The sequence below is a fragment of the Mytilus californianus genome, unplaced genomic scaffold, assembly GCF_021869535.1.
Source record: "Mytilus californianus isolate M0D057914Y unplaced genomic scaffold, xbMytCali1.0.p SCAF_9, whole genome shotgun sequence".
Classification (NCBI taxonomy): Eukaryota; Metazoa; Mollusca; class Bivalvia; order Mytilida; family Mytilidae; genus Mytilus; species Mytilus californianus.
The window spans coordinates 46,614,143-46,634,608 of record NW_026262745.1 but is presented as its reverse complement, the minus strand read 5'-3'; the positions used below and the strand labels follow the sequence as shown (position 1 = coordinate 46,634,608).

Below are 20,466 nucleotides of genomic sequence, written 5' to 3'. Positions count from 1 at the left end.
TACTGGCTCCTGATTAGTGACAGGTTCATACGGTTGAATACGTTTTTAAGCGCTCCCCTTACCTGGAAAGTGTTGTGACGATTTCTCATTAGAACAAACTGTAAAAGTCAGATTTGGCAATATAGAAATATTTCTCCTTCATTATGAAATTGTGATACGTCGATGTTCAGATATGATCGATATCGCTATGTTTTTACAGAGACCTCAACTTCCACACCACATTCTTCATGTGCCTGTCCCAAGTCAGGAGCATGTAATTTAATGGTTGTCGATTGCTGCTGTCTGTCATATTTATTTTTTGTATATTGTTTCTAGCGTAAATCAGACAGTTGGTTTTCTCTTTTGAAATGTTTTACATTTTGTCATGCTTGGGCCACTAAAACCTACATTGTACCTATACGGCATGAATTGTTGAAGGTTGTGCTGCTCCCTATATTTAATTTGTTAACATCCTCGTCTACTGATCTCTGTTGGATATTTGGTTCATTGTCAATCATACCACTAAGCATAAAAACAACTATAAGAATGGCAAAGGAAACAGAGTATCAACCATAATTATACCATTGCTTTACCAAGAATTTATCATATGGTTTAGATTTATCTATGCTATATTTCTTTACAAAAAAAGAAGAAAAGTATCTATATCTTTTATGCTAAAAGTAGCAAAATTATCTAATTTCTCACAAAAAGTAAGATTTATGTTCACATTATACCAGTAATAGTATCAAAAAGAGAGATCTAATTTCAATAATCAGGTATATTCAAACAAATGTGTACATTACCATTTCGTTGACGTTTACATCATATATTTCAGAAATGGTTAATTTAACGCTTATATTTGTTGGTCTTTCTTGATCTAAATCTGAAACACAATTTATAATGAGTTGTATCTACATTCATGAAAAAATCATGCTTCAAGACTTGAAATAATTAAACCTTGTCTTACGATTGGTCGACACCAAACAATTTTTACATTATAGGATTTATTTGGGGAATATTAAAAATCTTATTTTTGAGAGAGTGCAAGACTTATGGATATCCGGCATGCAAGGATAATGATATTAGTCTTTAAAGATGCTTGTCCGAGTCAGACATATTAGCAAATCATGCACTTGGATTCTTTACCATATCTGATTCTTTCCCCAATTGAACAGCATTCAAATTGATAAAAAAAAGTTCAGAAATCGAAGACAGAGATGTTTATACAATGTCGCGTCCTTGAATTTCGATGAAACAGAAATAAGGTAGTCCATAGCAATCACGCAGTTAATTTACAAACAAATAGTATGAGAAGAATATACCTCTTTTAAAAATCAAATTAAAATAATAAGGTATCGTACTTAGTTTTGAGAAATATTGGATTAGCTATTCAACCGAGGGTTCCTTGTTGTGAAGCTGAATTTATAGGAAAGATTTACGGACGCCATCACGATTTCGTTGACCGTAATGGAATATCTTTGTCACAGATAACCATGGATATGTCCAAATGATACTAGCCACAATCCCGTCCGCTTTTCCATAATAGTTACATTATCTTTTGCGCGTCATCATTGATTTTTACTTGCAATTAGTAACGGGCACTAAACAGGTGCCAATAGTGAAACAGTATCTGCTCATCCTACTGGAGCATCTGATATTCTCGGTTTTTTTGCGTAGGTTTGTGTTGCTCAGTTTTTAATTTTCTATTAAGAGTTTTGTAGACTGTCGTTTATCTTTTATTTGTTTAAATGTTTTGTTTTAATGGTATTTTATCTGTTTTACTTCGACTGATGACTTTCTATTTTTCCCTTGCAAGTAAGCAACAAAACCAAGATATCGGGCCATAGATGCTCTGTTCAATTCTCTGTTTACTATTACTTCATACCACAATAGTTTTATGTACTTGGCGTATTTTCAATACACATAACAAAAAAAAAAACACTACTTAACTGCATATACTTTTTGTATATGACATAAGACATACTTCATACAGAAGCTTCCTCGGAAGAATGAAAAGAAGCTAGCATCATCCTTTTCACTAAATAGTTCAAAGTTTAATGACTATGTTGAACGTATATATTACATCGAACTTTAAATAAAGGATACATCAGATACAGATTAGTCTGCTTCATATCTTGACTTACATCTAGAAATTGACAATGAGGGTCGATTGAGAACAAAACCTTACGACAAAAGAGATGATTAAAGCTTCCCAATTGTGAACTTTCAATGTAGCAACATTCCAGAAGCGCCTTCATATGGAATATATATCTCTGACCTGGTAATATATTTCAGAGCTTGCACTTCCTGTAATAATTTCCTTAATATAAGGTGCTGAATATAAGGAAGCGTTTTAAACAAAGTGTTTCAAGTGGTGAAGTTTAAATAATCCCTTGGATTACGAGTTGATTGACCGTTATTGAATATCTGTGTCACAGATGACGACAGATATGTTCCAATTGTCGTAACCACAATCCCATCCTCTTTCCTTCGAATGTGACCTACTGATTTAGACTAAACCCCGGCTATATATGTACTTACATGATAAATACGACGGGCATCACATGTGGAGCAGTGTCTGCTTACAATTTCTGAGCACCTGATATCACCTCCCGATAATGGTGGGGTTCGTGTTGCTCTGTATTTGGTTTTCTGTGTTGATTTTTTTAGTATTGTTGTTTGTCTTTAAATTTGGTCGTTTTTTGCAATGACATCGTCAGTTTAGTTTTCAACTAATGTGCTTGATTGTCCTTTTGCCTCTCTTTCGTTATAAATGACTGAATATATGAAGGTATGAAGGTATGAAGGTAAATCCAGAAAAGCGCTTCGATCGCACCTTATAAAGTTATTTTTATTTTATACCCCACGTTAACACATAATGGGACCATTAAAAACTTCACGCAAAAGATATAAACACACTAACCATTGATTATAATCCTAGTGGAATATTTGAGTACATGTACAATTACATAAATTATAGATAATTATTTTTATACATGATGCATATTTATTGGATGAAAGGGAATAACATATTAATCATTAACAAATCAAGTTAACTTAATAGTCGATTAATAAGAATCAAGTGTAATCAGAATTCTGTTTGAATCGGTATATGAAATAAGGTTATACATAATCATCTTCTCCTGATGGAATCGTTATGGAACATGTGGCTATAGATAATAGACTTACCACCGACATCTACTCCTGGTGGAATCCTTTTATCATACACTGTATCCAACATCAAAGAGTTTAGAATACTCTGTCTAATAATACATATAGTTCAAATTATGTATTTGATTTTGTTAGATATGTATACAAGAATTCCATATACTCAATATACACGAGTGGTCAATAGTACAAACAGATCAGAATTCCAGAATTTGAAGCACGCATACACTTATATATTTTTTATTAAAATTCTTTGAGATCATTTTCTCTCGTAAACGTAACAGATTATCCTACCATCAACTCTATTCCAGTTCATGCGATTTCAATGTCTTCAAATTACACCGCGGATTTCACTTTGGTAGTAAATTATGAATGTTCGAAACGTGTTATTTGTAGAAAAGAAGTTAGCCTAAATGTTATAACCGATGTTATGCGGAAAGGCCGCTGATTTCGAAGTTGTTTTCGTTTGATATTTACTCATTATGAGCAGGATCTGCACAACCTTCCGGAGCAGCTGAGATCACCCCAAGTTTGTGTAGGGGATCGTGTTGCTCAGTCTTTAATTTTCTTTGTAATGTTTTGTAAAGTTATTTTTCTTTTCGTCTACTTTCGTTTTTGACTTGACATTGTCAGTTCGTTTTTGACTTAGGAGTTTAACTATCCCTTTGGTTTCTTTTGCCTCTCCTCTATATTTTCTGAATATTTATTTCCTTTGTACATTGTTCTTTAAATGAAAAGTTTTAATGAATAAAAGAACCCAGTAAATATATGCTAAGTGAAATGAATTTTTATTCAAGGATTTTGGTTCATCAATTGCATACACTATTATTTTCGTTTTGTGTATAAAATATAAAGTGGTACTCACTGACGTGATACAGCCATTGCATAGCCGATCAGAAAACTTAATCTTATGAACATCATTGGAATATCCACCTTAGATTAGTTTTTAACATACGCTGATTTGGCTCACCAGAGTAAAACGGAAACCTGTAATGAAAACACTGAATTAATTAATATAACATTGTACTACTGAAACCGGTGTCATTGTGTTATATTATAAAAGGGAGATTTTTCCAACCATGATACTGATTGCCAAGAGAAACACCACGGGTGCCACACGAGGAGAGGAATCTCCTTACCCTTCCGGAGTACATGTACATGAAATCACTCAATAATGTGATGGGGTTCGTGCTGTGTATTCTATAGTCTTCTATAGTGTATTGTAGACTGTTCTTTGTAGTTTCATTGTTTTTCAATTTTTAGCATGGTGTTGTCGATTTTTCTACGACATATGTTTTTATTATCCCTTTAGTATCTTCTGCGTCCTCTTGTTGAGTAATGTTTAAGAGAGTTCAGTGTTTGAACAACTTCGGTTCAGCATAAACATTTTATTGTAATTGAATATATTAGGATAAAATGCTTTATCGATATCCGATGGCCACAAATTTGAAATTATCAATATGAAAATAAGAAAATGTGGTATAATTGGCAATAAGACAACCCTCCACCAGAGACCGAATGACATAGAATTTAACAACTATAGGTCACCATACGACCTTCAACAATAAGCAAACCCCATACTGCATGTCAGCTATAAAGAGCCTTCATGTGACATGTATTTTTTATTAATAAAAATGTCCTTCTCTACACTTGAAATTGCAAAGCTATAAATGTCCCAAATCAATCTAGTGCTACATTGTATATCAAATCACGGTGATAAACGTCCTTTACTTTTATTTAACGAATTAGACAACAATTAGATGATTTATTTGCTTTCTGTTGAAATCACTTTATCCCAAGTCAATAAACCATATACTTACCCCATACAATGACAGTAGTTGTATAATATTTAACGTTTTTACTGTTTCGTTCAACATTATCTACTCTCTGGTAAACGTATATTCTGTGCGTTTGTAGATTTTAAGAGCGCTTTTGACCCTGTGTGGTGGGCAGGGTTGTTGCAAAAGCTGATACCAAGTAACATAATAGGCAAGATATTTAACTATATATATATCACCTTTACTTTAACATTACATCTAATGTGAGACACAGGTCATGTCATTCGTATATACGAAATGGGAGTAAGACAGTAGGTCACCCTTTCTATTTCCTCTTTTCGTTAATTATGTAGAGACATATTTTATATAGAACGATACAAAAGTGTTTAAAACAAGTAAATACATTTTGTCTTAGTTGGTGAACTTGGCATGTATATTAAAATATTTATACAAAAATATGCTGATGTTACAAAATTACTACCAGAACATTCTGGCAAGTTAAAAAAGAATTTTACAAAGGTTTGACATATACTGTTCTCAATTGAAACTGCATGTAAATGTATATACTAAGTAACACAAAATTATGGTGTTCGAAAGGGGAAATTGAAGATCTACTTTAAGGGGTGATGAGTTACCGATTAAAGAAAGAAAATACTAATAAAGTAAATTCTACATGTAATTTCTCTAATTATTTCCCGATTTATCATTTTCCTGACCTGTTGATTATTTTTATTTAATCAAAGTGCGGTTCGTTTGATCTCAGTTCTTCATTGGTAAAAATTCGATTATTCTTGCTTTCCTCTGAATTTCTTATTGTGACGTCTTGAAAAAAGGCGACCATGCTTGATGACGTGACATAGAGAGAACACATTTTTTTTGCAGATCAAAAAAAAAAAAAAAAAGGCTTAAGTTTGTTCGCAAATCGTCTAAAAATCATTAGAGAACAGATTTCACCAACTTATCTCGTTCAATACTATATTACTCCACTCTCGACAGTTAAATTTTGAATATTTAAAACGCTCGGCAAGCCTCGCGTTTAAACTTTAAAAATCTAACTGTCTTGAATGGATAAATATCGTATCACACTCGATGCAGTGGTAGAATCTTTATATATCAAAGACAAAAATGGCTGAATATTGTATTGAAAAAAAGCGTTGTATGCATTGTACTTCAAGTAACGAAATATCAAATTTCGACTTTTTTGTATTCTTTCTTCTGGCTTATCTTATGAGTCGGCAATATTGGGTCATGATAATGCTGACCTGATTTTAAAAGTCAGTCAAGTTGCTGAATAAAACATTAACAAAAACAAATTATATGGCTTATGGTGAGCGGTGCATTACATTTGCGCGCATTACTATTACATTTGCGCGCTGCTTTTAATTACACAGTAAACAGGTTAACGCAGATAAATACAGGTAGATTATACTTATTTATTTTTCTAACTATTATTTTCGAGCAGAATAAGTCCGTTTTATTGTGCACAAGCACTTAGTCCTGAAAATATAAACAGATAAAAATGTTAAAACATAGTAAATCTAAAGATTAAAAGTACTGATTTTACATGTCGTAACGTGCACAAAAATACATGGATGTGCTGAATAAAATTGCTCCCTGAAGTGAGCATGGAATGATTCCTGGCCGTTTGTAGTACGCCTTGATTCTACTGACGGTATAGTGATGCCCAAAAACGTTGAGGAAATAGGAAATCTGGTAAAATACCTTTGTAATTATTTACAGTGCAGTGCATGAAATATCCAGACTTTAAGTGTTCTGTCGATACGAATAGTAAATCCATCACACACAAATGATCCACCCCGCCCAATTAACTTACATGTATGTCTTAAGCTATTACGGGATTGCTCAGGATCACTGTATATTTTTTTTAGAATTCAATATGAAAAATAACTATACTATTAAATGAAAAGACCTCATTTTGTGTGTCGCTTCTCTTCCTGCCACAATGAATTAATCATCATGCCTCTGTATCCTATAGGTACCATGCATAGTCGCATTTGTCATCCTCGCTTATGATTATTCAGTTTTGGGTTATTTTGGGAGGGAAACGAAAATAAAGGCGTCCGGATATTGTTTCCGTCATCGGACGGACTTTTAAGTCATAGACAAGACATCCGTTTAGGACTGTTTAAAATTACAAAGAATTTTGGTAAATTTACAAACAACCCTTAATTCCTAACTTGATTACATACAATGTTTTGGGTGCCTGAGCTACATTAACCGGTATCAAACATCCCTTCTGTCCCTGGAAGCGATAAAAATACGATTTCTTGGGACCCCTTGAACTGGTATATAATCATGACCTGGGTCGTTATAATGGAATTTTAATGTTTTGGGTACCTGAGCTACAGGAACCGGTATCAAACATTCCTTCGGTCCCTGGAAGCGATAAAAATCCGATTTCTTGGGACCCCTGGAACCGGTATATAATCATGTTTTAGTAAAGAAATAATTCATGCAAGCCATAGATTTGTTGCAAATTTTCACATGGCCCGGGTCGTTATATTGGAATTTCATCCCGAGCGTAAACAAGGGATAAAATTAACAAATATTACGACCCAGGTCATGTGAAAATGAAATATGGAATGTATGAATTATTTTGATTCTAATATGGTAAAGTTTCCCACTGAAAACTCTTGACGCCATTCAGTAAAATATGGCGTTTTTGTGCACAAATCGCATTGTGACGTCGTCGATTTATAGTGGTTGTGGTTTATTGAGTATTTTATTATGGCTCCATTCATATGACGTAATAAGCCCCCCATATTAAAATTAATTTGCTTTCTTAAAAGTCAACACCTTATTAAGTCTGACGCCATTTCCTGATTTCAGTAAAATATGACGGTTTTGTGCACAAATCGCATTGTTTATTGAGTATTTCATTATAGCTCTATTCATAATTCCAATCTTACATCACATAATAATCTGATTTCATTAGTGGAATCCGTTTCGAGTGACTGCAATTGAAAAGGTTAACATATTGATTATTCTGTCTTCTGCACAACGAAACAAAAAGCATGGTGACAAAGCAACTCGCCTCCTAAAAATTGTTCGTTCATGTTACTACAAATAGTTGACCTTTGCGTTGAAATTCCTTAGATTTACATCCAATATTTTGAACTGGTGAAACATTCAAAATGTTATTTTGACGTCAGTTCATGTTTAAGATACTTTTGATATTTTTCCTGAAATTCTCCAGTCATAAAATCTTTTACAAAAATTCATCCTACAACAGTTTACATACTTTCAACCAAGCTCTAAATGCCCGCGATTTTGCGGGTATGTTCTAGTATAATTTTAATTTACAAACAGAACATGCTGAAAATTCATATTAACTACAGTCATACTTATTATTAATTATCTTTATTTTGCCTATGTTACCTGTAAAATAAATGCGCGCAAATGTAATCAAAAGCAGCGCGCAAACGTAAAAAAATGTAATCACCTAATGCGCGAAAGTGTAAAATAATTTAAGCCTGATATCATTGACGAGTTTATTTAGGCAAATTATTCGGAATTTTGTATCAGTTGATGTATAACATGCATATTTCAGGTCAATATACATTAAAATGGTAAGCTTCTCTGGAACAGATATTTTACGTTGCTAGGTTTAATTTAATATGAAATGTTCGGATTAAAACCGTCTGATAGAAATTATTTGATTAATTCGGTCGCTGTTTGTTTGTTTGCTGATATGGAAAGCTCGTCAAGAGGGGTATTCTCTACGAGTCATAACAAACGTGTACAAATGTATGTGTCTTGAGTAATATTAACTTAATCTTAAAGAGACAGATTATCATATCTACTGTAGATTTGGATTTTTTTTATTTTTCAAAATCCCTTTTGAAGTTGGTCAGTGGAAAACTATTCCTTAAGAGAATAACCTTTTTCCAGCAATGCTTTTATGTGCTAACGAACGAATAAAGTCATTAACCGAAAAATGTAAACCTTCATTTTACATTATAAAACCATCTGAGTTAAAATTAATAGCTAGAGCTATTGCCATACTCCTTGACGTATTGAGAAAACTCCCGTAAACATCTTCCTCGGTATTAAAAGTACAAATTGTGTTCCCTTTGTATTTCGCTGTATCAACTGTTGTATATTTTAATTGTATTATATTACTAGTTTATTTATGGTTTGACATGCTTGCAAATATGTCATTATGTAATTAATAATGAATAACTTGTAACCTCTTGTAGCACCTTACACGTGCCTAAGTTGTAAATGCGTTCCTGACTTGTCAGAACTTTTGTTGTGCCTTCTTCTGGTTGTATTTGTGATGTGATGTGTTGGGGTTTTTCAGTGCAACTATGTCGTTTTCGACTAACGAGTTTGAAAGTCAGTCCCTTTGTTATCTTCCGACTCTCTTTTACATGACCATTATTTCCAGTTAATTAAAATATACTTTTTAACATTTATACATATGCGATAAACTAACTGCTTCAATTCATATAAAATCATCCCTTTATTAGATATAGATAGATATTTTAGCAAATAGTTTAAAATCATAACCTTAAACTTTACAAAAAAAAAACAACCCATAATGCAATTGACTTGAATACAATCGAAACAAAAATCGTAACGGCAAATGCCTACCTTAAAAAGTAATATATTATTTCATGTACATGTTCTTCGTTATGCAATAATACATCTGGTATAACAAAAATATTACCTTGACGAGATAGGTATTCAACCACTTCCGTATTGAATACTTTACTACGTATTGAAGACATTTGACCTAGATACAGATACCAGTATAAAAAAAAACAACGATACAGGGGTTAGACGATATCTACCCATAACGAAATCAAAGTAAATGATGTTGGAAGGTAAACACTTAAAGATATTTTACTGTTTAACTGCAGCGTTATATCCGTCAAAGTAAATCTTATCTTGGTTCAATGAATGTAAACTATTTATTTGTCGTCAATAAAATTGTTGTACATGTTGTTGAAGATGATATTTATACTCCATTTTGATATTAGGTTTGCAATGCAAATGTTGTTCTCTCGCAATATTCTAAATTAGATTCAGCTTTTAATATCATGAATCAGTTTACCATGTTCAAAATGTTCTTACTTCAGAAAAATTGTATTTCGATATTTGATCACTAATTATTGCTCACTAGTTATTGATTCAAATCAAGAAGAGTCCATTTTATCAAGAATCCCATATTTCAATGTTTGTAATTCGAGGAATAATTTATAAAGACTCTGAAGTTAATCAGCGACTTAAGTAAATAAAAGGAATTTCAAAGCTAATTATTTGTAGGTAATATATCAGGCCAGCTATACAATGCGTCGAATTAAATAAACCCAATACCATAACTGGAAATAAAACGACAAAGGGACAAAAACCAATTCACAAAATACTACTCCCATACATGTAAGTCTAAATTACGAGTCCCACAAAAAAAACCGATGGAAAACTCAAAACTCTGGAATGAAAATCGGTAAAGTTTTACACAATGATCGTCAAAATGTACTTAAAACACGGTGTATGGGTTCAAGAAGGCGGATATGAGTTAACTTACAGAGAAGAATTATACCATCGTGTATTGATATCGTGTCATTGCTTATTTCATGGATATTGTTAAGAACATTTATCTTAAAAGTACTTCTAAAAACGTCCTAATGAACTGTTTCCCAATATTAGCTTAAATAATTCAAGCACATTCAATCAAGTATGGCTCACTTGTTATGGATATGTTTCATTACTTTCTGTAAATTGCTTGTAAAATTATTTAGCAATCCACACGCGCTTGGGTACAGGATTTGAATTTTGATCATGAATATTTTTATAGAGCACGTATAATACTACTGTCCTTGAATCAACTTGTTTTTGGATGAATTTATCAACTCTGATTAAATCACTAATTTTAATATCCATACTTACAAGAACGACAAGACTTGTAAACAAAAAGTCTGGTGTTATACAATGAAAATATTTATTAAACATTGAACGCGAAGTAAGACAATAAGCGCTATACTAGGACGGTGTATTGACATTGTTTCATTGCTCATTTAATTTCATGGTTATTGTTAAGAACATTAATCCTAAAAGTACTTTTATATTCTAAATCGTCTAAAGAAATCGTCTAAAGGAAATGTGTCCCAATAGTAGATTAAGTTAAATATGCACATCCAAAAAAGTTTGGCTCACTTGTGACCCTAGAGAACATCAGAAGGAAATTGCATTATTTTCTGTAAATCGCTCGTAAAATTGTCTATCAATCCACGGCGCTTGGATTATTTTTTATTTTGTCTTAAATTATATTTTCTATGTTTATACCACACATTTAACACTACTTTGATTGAATTATCTTGGTTTGGGTGAATTCATCAACTGTGATAAAATCACTAATCTTTCCTAACCATACTTAGAAACAGCATGCCAACTAACTCGAAGCCATTGTGTTTTAAACTTGCATCAACATACCCGGAATTCTATTTAAAAACGCAGGGATAAACGCAGAAGATACCAAATGGACATGTAAAACTAATATTGTTGCTATGTAGCAAAAAGAAGATGACAAGAAAAACAAAATTCACATAACACTTCATAGAAAAATAAAGACTGAGGAACACGAACCCTACTATAAGGAGTGAATGAACGATGTCAGTTATATATAAACTTATCTTAGATCTCCTATTGCTGACAGTTTTTATTGTTACAGTTTTTTTTTTTATCAAGTAAGCATATCAAAATAAAAGGCAAAATTCAGAAAACGTTTAAGGAACCATAACTCCATAATTAGGATATCAAACCAACTCTTTATAAATTCATGCGTACGTAGCGCATTTCTGGATTTACCGTCATTAAGAACGATTGAAGCCGAATATTTAAAAAGCCAAGGACGTATAAGAACTGAAACAGTTGAAGAGATATAAGACCAAAAAAAAACCTACAATAATAGCCAAATTCATCGAAGGTCAACTTCGACTGAGAGAGTTTAAACCTTAGTTTCTTAATAATTTCTAAATTTGTCAACGAACAATTTAAGAACGGTTTGTTATTAATCAGAAATGCTCAAAGCCGAATCGCTTAACGATTTCAATCTTATTCACAAACTTTTTTTCAGGGTAAACAAATGTAATCGGCAAAAGTGCTAAAATAGGTAAAGAGGTATTTTCAAGTATGCAGGTTTTTAATATATTAGACGATTACTTTCATTTTTTACCTCTATGTTCTGTTTTAAGCCATTGCGGTCATGTTGGTTGATAAAAAAAAACAATTTTTCTGCTAGATCCCTCTTAATGATCATTCAGTTAAATTTGTTGGAATTGGTTCATTGGTTTCGGAAAAAAGAGTTTTGAAACGTTTACGTAGACAAATGACAAGTGATGGTAATAGCTCACATGGCCCATGGGGACAGTTGTTGAACATGTATGAGGGAGTATTTTATATTTAGTTTTACAAGACCTAGGTTAAATTATAATAAATAAATGTACATAATATTCAATTTATACATAATAAAAAGAAGTCAGATTTTTTGTGGTTTGCTAATCCATTTTTTTGTTTTACCAGTATAATGATTCAAACATATTTTGATTTTGCGTTTCATAGATTTGGTACAATGACCCAGAAAAGAAAGTTAAAAAATAGATAGACTGCAGGAAAGGCAATTCTTGATATTTTATCTATCTTCTTGGCCCTTCCTAAATAAGGTCTTCTGCTTTCATCTTTATCTGGATCTTGGACATTTCCCTGTGACTGTAATACATAATCAAATGTGGCAAAAAATCATGTGGTAAGAAATAATCATACGTAAGTAGTGTTTAAAAAATAGATATGCACTTGTGTGTTTTATGTTTGTATAATGTCTATTGTGAAATTTTGATATTAATCCTATAATTTTGGATTACTTACCAATAGAATATTCTTATTTTGTACGACATTTATACTACTCTATTAACACAATGACTTAAACTAATGTACTAAACACATGTTTATTTTATGTTTGTGTAATATACATGATATATATGGGCAAAAAAAGAGGCAAAAGATACCAAAGGCATATTCGAACTCAAAAGTCGAAAATAAACTGGTAACGCCATGGCTAAAAATGAAACAGATAAACATAGTTGGGCAGCTTACCACAAAAACCATGCAAATGGTGATACAAGCATGAAACTTTGCAAGAACATGCCTTAAGGTGTATGTAATCATATAAGGGGGATAGCCACGAAAAAAATCCATCCGATCATGGCGGCCATCTTGGATTTTTAAAATGACGTCTACCCAGGGAAAAGACATCAAATGTATGATCCCTTTTGCCTGTATTGTATCCAAAATGTTACAAGATGGGGTAAATGAAGATAAAACATCACTTCCGGTCAAATATCAATCGATAACTCACTTCCGGTTTTATAAATATACCGAATATGACTGTTTTATAACCCGAATAATGTCAGTCGTTATATTCCGCCGATCTCCGACTAATCTCCGATTGCTACATTATCCTCGATAGGCTATAGGCCGCTAGAGGGCGCAGAATTATTCGAGTTAACTGTTATACTGAGTGTGAATTCGCATTGTTATAAGACGTGTCTCGGTATTTGTCTATCCACCGTTCATGTATTTAGTTACGAAGTTTTATTTTTAATTCTGATCGGATATTGATTTGAAGGAATTCTATCCCTATTACTAACACAATTCTATAATAATATTGTTGTTATAAAATACATCAAATAACATAATAAGAAAACTAATCTTGAATGATATCCAATTTCTAGAAATTTACCTGTGACGTTACTCTTTGTTGCGTAGATCAATTCATGTTACAGACACACACTTCGAGCACTTCTCTTATAGTTGATGTGTTTCACTCGGTTTTAGTTTGTAACCCGCGGATTACTACTGTTGCATTTATTTATTACTCAGATAATATTTGCGTTATTGTTCTATTGTTCTATTATTACTTTTGTTTATTTATATAATAGTTATTTAGTTTTTGAAATGGCGAAAAGAATTCGCTTATCAGCTTCCTCAGCAAATAGTTGGGAAACTGATTGGACAAAATGATGGATATACAATGTTGGGCAAAAATACCCCTCTTTTTCATGAATTAAATTAACTCCCTATCCCTCTAGATATTCGGCGATTAAACCACGGAGAGGGTATTGAAAGCACAATGAAAAAGGAAAATGCCAAGTACCATAATTTGTGCAGAATAAAGTTCAACAATACAAAACTGGAGAGAGCCCAGAAACGTCATATGTCACCGATGCCATCTGGAAGTTCGAGTGAATGTAAGTCTCCTAAACGTTTTAGGTGTACTTCTCCTCGTTCTAAAGACCAACAACAAGATCCAGTTGAAAATGTGCATAAATGTTTCATTTGTGATAAAGAGTCGCCTTTATCTTTCTTAAGAGAGGCAATGACAATGAAACTGAACCAACGACTAGTGGATTGTGCAACAGTTCTTCAGGATAAACAACTGTTGGCAAAGCTGAGTAGTGGTGATATTATAGCACAATAGATGAAGATTTTGGGTGATCTATTGCGGGATAGCGGTTGGATAGAGGCTTTGTCAGAAGCAGATGTTGCGTCCTCTGGGACTGCAGAATCGTTCTTGTCAAGTTCTAATACCTCCAAAAATAGACTAGCGCATCAAGTAACCGCATGTGTATAGTTTGATTTACTAATGTCTGCTTATGAAAGTTCTTATAACGAAAATCTTGATGAATCAATAGAATTTGATAATTTTATACAATGGTGTGAAGAAAGAAAAGTAGGTAGACCTCATTTTGAATTTTGGTATTCGGTTCTTGAAATTAAAAGGGCATAACACTGTGAAAAACTCAAATCGTGTTTTCTCAAACATGGCGATAGACCAGGCTCATGAAAAGAATAACGCTATTGTTAAAGGTGATGGTGGTGCTGCAGGGCTGACCGAGAATCCCGCTGCCTTGAGACGGTGGATGGTAGCCGGGCCAGAAATAAGTAGACTGATAAGCCAGTTCGAAGAATGTTCGTCGAGAAGAAAGAACGCAGATGACAGGCATCATGACAATTCTATGTCTATGCAACAAGATTTCATTGACAAAGTGAGAAGTCTTAAGACTGTCATGAATGATTATGGAAATCCATTTCTTGAGGATTCTGAAGATATCTACAAGATAGACAGTAAAGATATTGTACAAGCAGGCACAGGGAAACTGTCACAAATTAAACAAACTGGATGCAATCAGTATGCTGACTACAGAACCCGAATGCAGGCAAGCATTTATGAACCTATCAAGAAAAACAAGTTTCTGTTGTTCAGTCGCCAACCAAAGAAAAGTTCATGTGAAACAAAAAGCAAGCTTGACCTCGCCCGAGACGATTGCAGTCTGTTTTCAAGGCTTTTAATATCCTGTCAAAGCAGACAATGCGACTTGGAAGAGTTTTTCAGTCACGAAAATCAGAAATTTCCTCCTTCTTTGTCTCAAGTAGAAAATCAATATTGGCGTTAAGTCACAGCTTATGGAAGTTCGAGAAGCTAAGGGAGATTTACCAAGAGAAGAACCTCAGACAGACATGGTAGTAGTTGATGGTGCGGCAATGGTCAATTCGAGACCACCGCGTGGAACATACACTTTTGATGAATACGCAAAAGATGTGATGTTGCCGTACATTATCCACCTTACTTCAAAACATTCAAGAGTAGACGTTATCTATGATATTTACATAGAAAACAGTCTTAAAGCACAAACACGTAAAGCGAGGGGTGCTGGAACCAGGCGGAAAGTTGTCGGCACCAGTAAGACTCCGAAAGCTTGGTCAAGCTTCCTTCGAGTGGACGAAAACAAGACGGAATTGTTTCATTTCCTTGCCGACAAAGTTTGCTCGATTGATTCTGATAAAATGCTTTTTGTGACAAAATGCGAAAATGTTATGACAAATTCTTATGATGACCATAATGATCTCAGTCCTTGTAATCACGAGGAAGCAGACACAAGGATATTTGTTCATATCAAAAGTGCAGCTGAAAAGGGATGTAAGTCTTCACTTATAATCAGCTCAGACACTGATGAAGTAGTTTTGGCGGTGTCTTTTTTTAAAACACTACAAGTAGAACAACTTTGGGTTGCATTTGGAAAAGGAAAAGACCTGCGATGGATTCCGATTCACGAAATTAATCATGCTCTTGGTCCTAAATCAGAAGCTTTGCCATTTTTTTCATGCTTTCACTGGTTGTGACGCTGTCTACGCCTTTCATGGAAAGGGAAAGAAATCAACATGGCAGATGTGGGAAATATTTAATGATGTAACCGAGGTGTTTGGGCGATTGAGTAAGAAACCTGTATTGGTCGGTCAGTGAAGCTGATATGGAGTTGATAGAGGCATTTGTTGTGGTTATGTACGACAGAACTACAACAACAATTGACATCAAAGAATCCATGCTTGAACTGTTTGCACGCAAACAAAGACAGTATGACACAATTCCACCCATACCAAGGTGGCCATGTATGGGGACAGGCAGTCACACCTGAACAACATCTACCTAGTCCTGGTGATTTGGGATGGGTTTAGGAGAACGCAGATGGGTTGTTGATTCCTCATTGGACACAATTAGCAGCAATTGCTGCATCTTGCCAGGAGTTACAAAAATGTGGCTGAAGGAAAACTTGTTCTGGAAGATGTAAGTGTTACAAAACTGGCTTGACCTGTACAACATTGTGTTCCTGTAGCTGTTAAAACGGAATACATCGGTTAATATGGTAGATTATTACATTGATCAATCCTCCAGCATGTCTTACATAATTACCGATATATCAAACGGACATTTTTATCGCATATCCTTACCACTATTATTTCACTCGAGTGTATGAACTTTTACGACCATAACAGGAAGTGGTGATTTATTTTTACAATTGCTGTCTGTTTGACATATTTTCATGTCATTTTATTGTATTTCAAATAGTTGTCATGACCTATATCACGTTAAAAATTGTTAGGATATTTTTTCAATCTCCACTATTGAGCAAAATGATGTCAATTTTTAATTCAAGATGGCCGCCGTGAAAAAAATCAAAAACATGTTGGCTACCCCTCTTATATGATAAAGTACACCATAAAGAACATCTGTGCCAAATATTATGCTTGTATCACCATTTGCATGATTTTGTCAAATTTCGGTACTAAGCCGCCCCACAGTACACAAAACACAACAGAAAACTAAAGATTGAACAACACGAAACCCACAAAAAACTTGGTGTGATCTCAGATGCTCCGGAAGGGTAAGCAGATCCTTCTCAATATGTGGCACCCGTCGTGTTGATCATGTTAGTACAAACCCGATGATGAGTCTATTTCAGTAGGTCACATTTGCTGAAAAAGGTACGGGATTGTAGTTACGACAATTGGAACATATCCGTTGTGATCCGTGTTACAGATATGCGATAACGGTCTACCAATTCTTGATGGCGTCCGTACAATTTACGAAGGGATGATTTCAACGTCACCTCTTGTAACTCTTGGTTTACTAGCTTCCTTATGAACAGCAACCTTCTATCAATGAAATCATTATAGGAAATACTTTCCCTTCAATATCGTATCAACTGGGAGATATATACTCCGTATGTAGGTGCTGCTGGAGTGTTGCTACATAGAAATGGAAAGATCACAATTGAAAAGATAAATCATCTCTTTTGTCGTTAAGTTTTGTTTTCAACCGACCCTCATTGTCAATTTCCGATTTGTCGAGCTATATCAAGTTCCAGTGTCACTACCAATTATTTGAAATAACATAATGACGAAAAACACCATTTTGATTATATAAACAAAAACTGGGTTTTGATTAAACTTAGAATTAAAAATTGCCAGCCGAATTCACAGGATACAGTCAGTATATTTAAATTATAATTACTCCATCATTTATATGATGGAAAGATTATTATCGTAAATACAGTATTGCTCTTCATCTTGTCTGATGACTCTAACTGTTTACCAATGAATTAAGTATCGGTCGCTATTTCTTATAATTATAGAGTTGATTATTCTTAATTGTTAACATTCAGTAGTTCATTTAGTTGACATAAATCGTCATTTTACAATATATCTCTTTGTCAGATTTATGTGTATGTTTGTTTGGATTGTTTCATTAATAAGTCAGTTATATTGTATATCTATGATGTATGTTAACACAATTTTGACTGCTGGATCCCAATGCAATTATTGCCACGTAAACCAATTATGTCTGTTGCTCACATAATTTTATCAATATAACGGGACTATAAACAATTGTCATGAAAGTGGGAGGTTTTGCTTGCTATAAAACCAAGTCTAGACCACCATTTTATCGAGGAATGTTTGTACCGATATTGACAGTTGTTTCCATTAGTTCCCTCGGTTGATAAAGTCGAGTAGTTATTTTTGTAAGGTATTATGCACTTTTTTGTAAATTTTCCTTGGAGATCAGTATTTTTTATTATACTTTTTTCCTTTTTTGTTATTTATTGTTTGTTAATTTTATCTCCATACTTCTTTACAAGTTGACGGAAAACATTTTCTCTTTTCTAAAAGCATTATATACGCAAGCCGTCTTACTCACCTCTCTATACTTTGATGCACTCTCTTGTGCTATTTCTGACGCTCTCGCATCAGACACTTTGAATCGTGCAAGTACATTTACAACAGAAAATTCAACTAGTGCAATAAACACGAACATGATTTGAAACAAACTCCACACATCTACAGCTTTTACATATGACACACGTGGGGCATTTCTTCTGGACGCTGATCCTAGAGATGACATGGTGAGGACAGTGACTGCACCTAGCGAAACACGTCCCGGAACAGCTAGAGGGTGCAACCAGAACGAGACCCACGAAAGACCAACGATGAGAATGTCGGGAATAAATATTTCAGTCATGTAGTATCCAACGGATCTCTTTAGTTCAATAACCATTGTAAGACAAGAAAAACCAGTACCTGAGAATATAGGTAATATGAAGATAGACTTGTATCAGTTGTCGGCAGACAATGCCTAATTGTTAGCTTTCACAAAATACAATTTTGATATTTTTTTACTGCTTGAAATGCATTTTTTGTTTATCTAAACAAGTAAGTAAATTCACTAATAATTCAATCATTTAAACAATGGAAAGGACAGTTTTACTCGTTTTGCCATTTAATTGTGAAAATGCAGCATTCCCGTAGCTTGTTGATGTAATTTTATGTAAAGTATCTTTATGCAGGCTTTATAAAAACATAAGTAATTTGGTCGTGGCTTGATGATATAAATTGACTGTGACGTCATATAGATAGATGTCTGATGGAGATCAAACTTCGACACAGTGGTAATGTCGTCTTTGCTAAGTTATGCCATAGATGTATGTAGATTTATACATGTATGGTTATGTTGACTTTGAAAGTTAAGCAAAGCAACGGCACTGCTGTTTCGGAGTTTGAATGAAGATGTGTAAGAGTTTAAAAAAAAAGGCCATTATCAGAATATTTTGGCTAAAATCAGAATAAAACACATCGAGTAATTCCCTAGATAATCAAGTATAAATACTCTTCCTGTGATTATACGACTAATGTATCAGTTTAACTATAGATGTATAAACCCATACATCTATGGTTTAACAATATGTGAGTCAAATGATCAATATGTTGAATAATGTAAGCGTTCACTGTTGTGCCTAACATATTATTATAGTATAGGTTGTACATCGGCTGAAATATTGAAGAATTATTTCATGGGAGAATTTTTAAACTGCATTTATCTTTTGGTCTTGTATCATACAGTCTCTTTTATAACAACATATTATCATACATATGAATTGAGAAACGCTTGGTCAATAAACACTGATTGAAATTGTATGTTATAAATTATAGGCAACGTTTCGTAATATTTCACGATTGATTTTTACCTCCATTAAACAAACTTCTGTGGCATAAACTGACATCTGTTGGTGGATTTCCGTTTATATCATACAGTGGTAGATTTTCATTCTTTACATGTACTGGCGTGCCATCAATCCAAGTATACAAAAGTTTGCTTGCCGTCAGCCCGTCTGTAAGACAGTTATTCAGAGTTAAAACATTTTGAACCATATGAAATGATTTCAATATGTAAATTTCGCATCTTCAAAAGTCGCAAGAATTATCTTGAAAACAAAATAAGCATGTACAGTGTAACGACATGAGCGCATGACAATGACCCGTATAGTTAATAATAATATTATATTTGGTTCTCGTTCCTCTGTCACGGAAGGGGAGGTGTTTTGCAATATGACGGTGTGATACCAGATTTAGTGCGAATGTAATTTGTTGTTGACTTCATTTATCTAGTACATTTGCCAATTAAAAAATGTAGGATCAAATACAGAAATGGAACAAAAAGTACGAATGGTCATGCGACATTATATAAAAAAAACATATTGCTTAGAAGGTGATAGAGAAGAGTTTAACCCCAAGAAAGCATTTTAAACCGAGCTCCGTCACTCTTGGTCTTTTTCCGACCGGCAGTAAAACCCCTGCCAAAGTGGTGCGTCCGTTTGGTTGTGCGAAAGGTAAAAATACGCAGACA

The 20,466-nt window shown here is 33.7% G+C and overlaps 1 protein-coding gene across 8 annotated transcripts in view; it reads right to left on the bottom strand.

Annotated features, from left to right (window-relative positions):
- Positions 1-9,392: 9,392 nt before the first annotated feature.
- LOC127715612 (glycine receptor subunit alpha-2-like) overlaps positions 9,393-20,466 on the bottom strand; it is a 70,247-nt gene continuing 59,173 nt past the window's right edge. For all 8 annotated transcript variants that reach the window (XM_052221706.1, XM_052221705.1, XM_052221702.1 and 5 more), the window contains 3 exons: positions 19,808-19,951; positions 18,484-18,863; positions 9,393-12,659 (listed from right to left, as the gene is read on the bottom strand). In XM_052221706.1, coding sequence (XP_052077666.1) covers positions 12,507-12,659; positions 18,484-18,863; positions 19,808-19,951 — 677 coding nt within the window. In that variant the 3' untranslated portion in view covers positions 9,393-12,506. The remainder of the gene's footprint in view (positions 12,660-18,483; positions 18,864-19,807; positions 19,952-20,466) is intronic.